Source organism: Acyrthosiphon pisum, chromosome A2 (genome assembly GCF_005508785.2).
Source record: "Acyrthosiphon pisum isolate AL4f chromosome A2, pea_aphid_22Mar2018_4r6ur, whole genome shotgun sequence".
Classification (NCBI taxonomy): Eukaryota; Metazoa; Arthropoda; class Insecta; order Hemiptera; family Aphididae; genus Acyrthosiphon; species Acyrthosiphon pisum.
This window is the reverse complement of record NC_042495.1, coordinates 87,341,961-87,348,899: the sequence shown is the minus strand read 5'-3', so window position 1 is coordinate 87,348,899 and position 6,939 is coordinate 87,341,961. Positions and strand designations below refer to the sequence as shown.

The 6,939-nt window shown below is 27.7% G+C and overlaps 1 protein-coding gene across 4 annotated transcripts in view; it reads left to right on the top strand.

Moving 5' to 3' along the window:
- The first annotated feature begins 3,176 nt into the window (after positions 1–3,176).
- LOC100160627 (protein draper) overlaps positions 3,177–6,939 on the top strand; it is a 16,852-nt gene continuing 13,089 nt past the window's right edge. For 2 of the 4 annotated variants that reach the window (XM_016806254.2, XM_016806253.2), the window contains exons 1-4: positions 3,177–3,806; positions 4,354–4,483; positions 5,601–5,775; positions 5,849–5,929. In XM_016806254.2, the coding sequence (XP_016661743.1) occupies positions 3,439–3,806; positions 4,354–4,483; positions 5,601–5,775; positions 5,849–5,929 (754 nt within the window). In that variant the 5' untranslated portion in view covers positions 3,177–3,438. The remainder of the gene's footprint in view (positions 3,807–4,353; positions 4,484–5,600; positions 5,776–5,848; positions 5,930–6,939) is intronic. The other 2 variants (XM_008187074.3, XM_008187073.3) reach the window with 1 other exon arrangement.

The following is a 6,939-nucleotide window of genomic DNA, read 5'->3' as shown; positions in this document are numbered from 1 at the left end:
AAGAAATGTATATTGTTATTTGTATTATTATTATGATTATATACTAAATGCACGTAATAACAATATAAATATAATATTAAATATCTTAGGCTGACAAACCATCACTGTTTAGAATCGTTTTTCGTATAAGTACAATGATATTATATGATTGAATTCAAATTTAGCACCGTCCATTACAGACCCACCTCACACTTGTGACCTACTATACAGCAGATCTTCTCTAGTTCTTTTTATCTTAGATATTTCACAATTATCACCTATCATACACTCAGTTTTCAATATAATATGTTATGAGTGTACCTAAAAGTACGTAAAATATTTTGTTTTTATTATTTTTCTTATCGTAAATAATATTATGTTAATGGTTGGTTTAATATAATAATATATTTTATAACAATTATTTGTAATTCTGTATTATAGCATTAATAATTGTTACTATACATTGTGTATTTACATGGTTGTATTTGAACATTTTGCGCCCCGGGGCAACATTTTTTTGGTTTAAATATAACACTCTAATTCTGAAAATATTCTCACAAATTCTACCCCAATTAATGGTGAAAAATAAACAACGATTTTCCAACTTGGGGGGCTGGTGAAATTACGTTCAGGTAAGTCAGTTTTTTTAAATTATGGAATCCTTTTAGCCTATAGGTACGTTTTATGAGTTGACAGATTTATTGTTGTACTTTTTGCATTATATGAAATTGAACATTCTGGAATAGATCACTTACACGCTATTACATTTTAATTAGTTCTATAATTTATTAATTATAACATTACAAATACATTGAAATGAAATGGCCTTGTTTTTGTATATTTTAATTTTTAATCATCATAATAAAATATAATTGCCGCAATAATATCGTTGTTGAACGATTATCTTTGATTAGCTATTGATTGTATTTGTACAATTATTTAATTAAAGAATGTGATGGTGGTTTTTATATTAGCGTAAACAGTAAATACTAATAAAATATGCTCATAGCCCATAGGTGAATTACTACTTTTAACATGTTAAGCACAATAATGTAACTTAAAGTTACTGTCTGTGCATATTTATTTATTTCATTAAGTTATGATAATATATTTTATTTTGTAAAACTCAACTATTTCATTAATTGATAAAAGAAATATACGAATTTGAATTTGAAACTAAATTACTTCTCGAAATAAATTAATATAAGAATACTCCTACTACAAAAATTCTGATTAAAAATTAAACATTGTTATATTAATATGATTTGCCATTATTTAGTTTCAGAAGAATGTAAGTAATGTTTAGTAAATATAAGTTATAACCGTTCTTTGATATTTTATTAGGTATTTAATTCGTTTTGTATAAATATTTGTTCGGCAGTTACAAATTAATTTAATGGTTTTCGGCCATTTTAAGCACGTTAGGTCATTGTTGTTGATAAAAATACAATTAGGTAGAAATAATTATTAATGAAAAATAAGTTGAAATTTCTCTACTTATTGTTACTTATCTACTATGGACAATATTTAACATATTTATTTGTAAAGAACAATGCATCGATATTGCCTGCAGACGAGACAGATTTAATTCTAATAAAAATAAACCTAAAATCGTGATGTATATCTACTACTGACCTCTTCAGAAGTAAGGCTCATGTAGAAATTAAAGAAATTTTTTTATTATTTCATCTAATATACAATGAATGCAAATATTTCATTATGGCATGAGTATATTTATGATATTTGGTTCACATTCGTCTTATATAATATAAACGTGTTGTAACTTGTATAAAGTTATAACTTATATTATAACCATAGAATAATATTATTACCTAGGTATACTCGTAATTATAATATTTACACATGTACGTGTATTATTTTATTGTTTTCCAGAGTTTGTGCGGATAAATATATATTGATTTATAAATAATAAGTACACCGTCGTTATTTTAATATTTTATTGTTACATTGAAAATGTATTACAGTTATTCGCATATTTTTCAGTTGTGGAGTTTTTGATAGGTATATCGATATATCATAAATAATAATGTATTATAAACATGTCTATAATAATTAGTATAATTACTATTATTAATTTTGTGTATGATATGGTTGGACAAATTATATAGTTATGGTTTTGATTATTATAGTGAAGTTAACATTAAATAATCTCAATTTATTTTTGTAGGTTCGAATATTAGTAATATAACTACGGCTGTGACTATGTATTTGAATTCTTGCAGATAGAGCTACTATGCCGATTATTCAGTCCGACATTGTCTACCTAATCGCTTACTACACGTATCATTGGTTTAAATTATTATGCTGTTGTTTTTTTTGGTAAACATATGTTTGAAATTTGAATTGAACAACTTTCAGCATTAAAAAGTAAATTACAACATTTTTAATACATGATTTGTATAGTTGTACCTATGTCTAAGAATTGAAAAAATGTATAAGCGAAATAACATGTCGTTAGGAATATATTATAATCTATAGCGCTCACACCTATAACTGTTCGTCCCTCGTCTGTCTGCACTTTGCGACCAATCACCGGTCTTCGTTTGCGTGTAAGCGACCGATGATAGTTAGTGCAGTCAATTATTAAAATATCGTTCATCATTTGCGCATAGAAAAATAGATATACAGATACTACGACAGCCAAATTGCGAGGTGAGTGCTGAGTGCTGACAGTTAATAAGCAACTTGAACTTTAGGGTACTCCTAGTCTATCCTAGTTCTAAGTATTAAATATATACAGATGTACAATTAATGATGCACAATAATTTGACGCAAAGTAAATGGTGACCCGCAAACGATGTATGACTTAAAAAATACATTAATTTAGGTAACGAAAACACTTAAACGTGACGTGGAAATTTAGAGGTGTCAATCACTATATCGAATCATTCGCAGGATCAGATCAGATCGCGGTACGATGACAATATTCTATCAACCATACTGATTCCATCAATTATAATATAATATTATTGTTATTGTGAGCTCGTGGTATAATCAAGTCCATTATGCAGCGTGTTCGACGATCGTTATGTAAATCATTACGGGTATGTGATAAGACGAAAAAATAATAACGTAAAACCGGCCGGGGTGACGCGATTTCTCCTCTTCGTCGATCATCTACGCCGCGTCCACGTGATCACCCATCGCATACCAACGGCATTATTATAATATTATTATCGACATTATTGACCACCGCTGCAGTCGTCCGGCGCTTTTCGAACGACAGTCGGAAAACTCGCTCCGTATAACCGTGGTGTACTTACACGTTGAGCACTCCGCAGTGTTTGCTCAAGTTTCGACGACATCGCCACTGTGCGTATACTCGGATTGTGGCGGGTGCTTAATCGTACATCAATCACCAACACGGTCGCCGCCGATGGATCAAGTTCCCGGGTAGTTGTACTTAGTTTCATTATTTACTGCTACACGGTCAACAGCATGGATGGTCGGTTCATTCTTGTGACCGGGGTCGTGGTCTTCGGGCTGTGCGGCCCCTGTCTCGTGTCCTCCACCACCAGCATCTCCAACGGATCTTCTATCGAAACCTTCACTGGACATTCCATCGACAACTTAATGGAATTTGTCACAAAAAAACCGAAGTTTGTCAACGAAACTATAGATTTCGTCCCTAACAATTTCACGGATTTCGTCCTTAACCATAATTTCACAGATGTTATTAATAACACCACAACATTTATCATTGGAAATTTCACAAAATTTACAATTGACAATACCACGAAATTAATCTTTGAAAATTCCACCGGTCCCAAACTTACCGGACCGTTCGTATGCACAGTAATTAAAAAGTAAGTGACGTTTCAATCGCAAACCCAATTTCATCGAAATTCATTTTAAAAAAAATTTAAAAATAGTTTATAAAACCTCTTTTTTTCGTTAAATATCTCACCTTATGTAAGTTAATAATTATTAATTAAAAAAGCTAATTATTTTGACCAGTCCAGCTCATTATAATTGTTAGGTGTCCAAGGAAAGCAAACATATCACCTCGTCACCAACAATATGATGACCCCCCCACCCAAAAAAAAAATAAATTGAATTATTTTCCACGCCTTCACACGAAAACATCATAAAACAAATTTGAAAAAATATCCAATTACAATATAGGTATTATTATATCTCCGAGTATATTTTATAATTGTTCTGAAATTGTTGAACACGGAGAGAATACAATAAAATTGTTAAATTTTGCGAATTATTAGATTTTAAAAAATGTAGTGCCACTTTGGTTAATTAATACAAAATTTGTTAGGCTATTATAATAATATAATTATTGAAGTTTTTATTAATTTAAAAAACTGAAAAATTACATAATTTAAAATTTATAATTTTTAGTTACAAATCAAAAAAAATAACCACTAACTATGAAATCCGTTCGTTCAAAACTCCATATTTCTGTTTCAATAATTGGAAATTAATTTGTTATATTGTAAATGAAACTGCAGTTCCAATTCAAACCGAAACCGTAAGTCCTATGTTTTATATTTTTGAACAAACCTAAATAGTTTTTAAATTTAAGGAATTGAAATTAGGAAAAAATTACCTTAAAATATACAATAAAAAAATTTAACTCGTAGAAGTTACATTAAAAAAAAGTAACTTGTTATGCAGGAAATTTTTTTAAAAGTATTTTAACATCATTTTATCTCATTAATAGCCTTATAAGTTATTATACTCAAAGTATTATTTTGTTATACTTTTATACGTTACATTTGAACGAACAAAACATGATAATATTATGTACCCAATAAATCATTATTTTTAAATATAATTTTTAAATTATTACAAAATATATACAATGTATATTGTATATGATAGCTAAAATTATATCATATTATATCATCAAAATTAATAATATCATAATGTAGTTTAATCTGTTTGTGCTTAAAAGTATCACCACTGGGTGGCTTCTTTCTTAAAATATATTCATGTTTTTTTACTCTTAGTCTATATTCTTATTGTGTTACTGATACAGATTGTATACATAACTTATTTAAAAAAAGAAAAAATCTGTTTGTGCAATCTATGGAATAATGTCAGCATAATAGTTACCTAATTTAAGAACATCAACCATGTATTATTATCATATTTGTATTAGTGTGAATTACATTTAACACTTTAAGTACCTATATTATTACCTTATAGAATAAAAACTAACTAGTAAGCAAGTGATATTAACTATATATTATCATGAATGTACTTTTGACTTTTAAATTAAAATCAAATAAATATAATGTAATAATGTATTTGCTTTTGGACGTAACTTAAAAAAAAATCAATGGTACGACAAATCAAGTATACAAATAAAAAATGATTAAGTACTATGTATTTGGTTAGGATAACTACATAGTTTACGTTTAAATAACCAGTGGAAATTTTTAGTATTGTTATGGTATTGTTTAATACTTTAATACAGTTGTCCGTACACTTTACCAAATTTTTTGTGGGTTTATGCAATTTTCTAAAAAATCTACTTTAAGCGTGAAAAATAATTATTCGTATTATACTTACAATCGAATGAAATACATTTTTTATAGCATCTCCACAATACCAAATTATGTTCTAATTAATCTATTGTTTAGTCAGAAAACAATCTTATATTAACCAATACATGCTGCAATGGTTACGAAAAAACACCGAATGAGGCAAAATGCCGTCCTGTCTGTAAAGATCCTTGTGTATGGGGCACATGTATTTCACCGAATGTGTGCAGCTGTGACGAATATTACGATGGACCTACTTGCCGCATACGGATAGGTGCATTAGAAGTTTAACAATCAAATATTTAAATTAAAAAAAAATTTTTTTTAAATTTACTTTTATATTTAAGGTTGTCCACTGGGGAAATTTGGATTTGATTGTACGCAAACGTGTCAATGTCAAAATAATGCTACTTGCAATTATTTAAATGGTAGGTAAAAAATATATCATAATTGGATACAATCAACACAATTACCTGTTTTGTTTTTCAGAGCTTAAAATGTCATTAAATATCCATGATATAAATTTTTTTGGATATGAAAATAATCTTCAATAATGTGTTTTATTATTTAGATAAAGCATATAACTATATATAAAAAAAAAACAGGATAACCTACTAATAGATAGATGTGTACTGTACTTCTGTAGTTCTGTGTCATTCAGTAGGTCACTGTAATGGATGTCTTAAATATTTTTATAAGTCATTGTATTCGTAAAATCGATTCTGAGAGTGGAGACTCAATTAAAAAAGATCCAAAATATTTTGAAAACTATAAAATGTTTAGAATATAATTTCGACACTTTATACACTATACAGCAGAGATGTCAACACTATTGAGAAAGTTGGGCCACATTAAGCGAGTAGAAGTTGTTACTGGTCATAATATACCTATATTTTTATCATATTAAATTTTATTTATAATTAGGTACGAGGAAAAAATACAATTATTAATAATTAATAGACAATTTTTTTTTTAAATAACAATAATACTAATACTTATGAAATTTGAAATTGTTTTTTTTTTTTATATAATGAATCAATATCCGGCTTGATAGAAGTTATGGAATTTTAATCTGAATTTAATCGTCTGATCACCCACAGCCGTGGGTGAATAATCCTGATATAGACTATACTTTTTAATACTATATCAATCAATAAAAAAATATAATAATAAATAAATAATATTAATATTATTTTTACAATATCTTTCATTTATTATATTTTTGCATATTTTAAATGTATCATTAGTCATTGCCTATTTGGAAAAATATTACAAGTCTCTTCAGGATGTTTATTCCTTTTTTATTACGACAAGTACATAATCAATTTTTTTAGATTCTGAACGAAGTGATGAATGTATTGATTTTACAATGATGTGTGCTTTTTTTTTTTTTTTTTTTTTTTTTTTTTTTTTTTTTTTGGGGCGGAAGACAACTTTC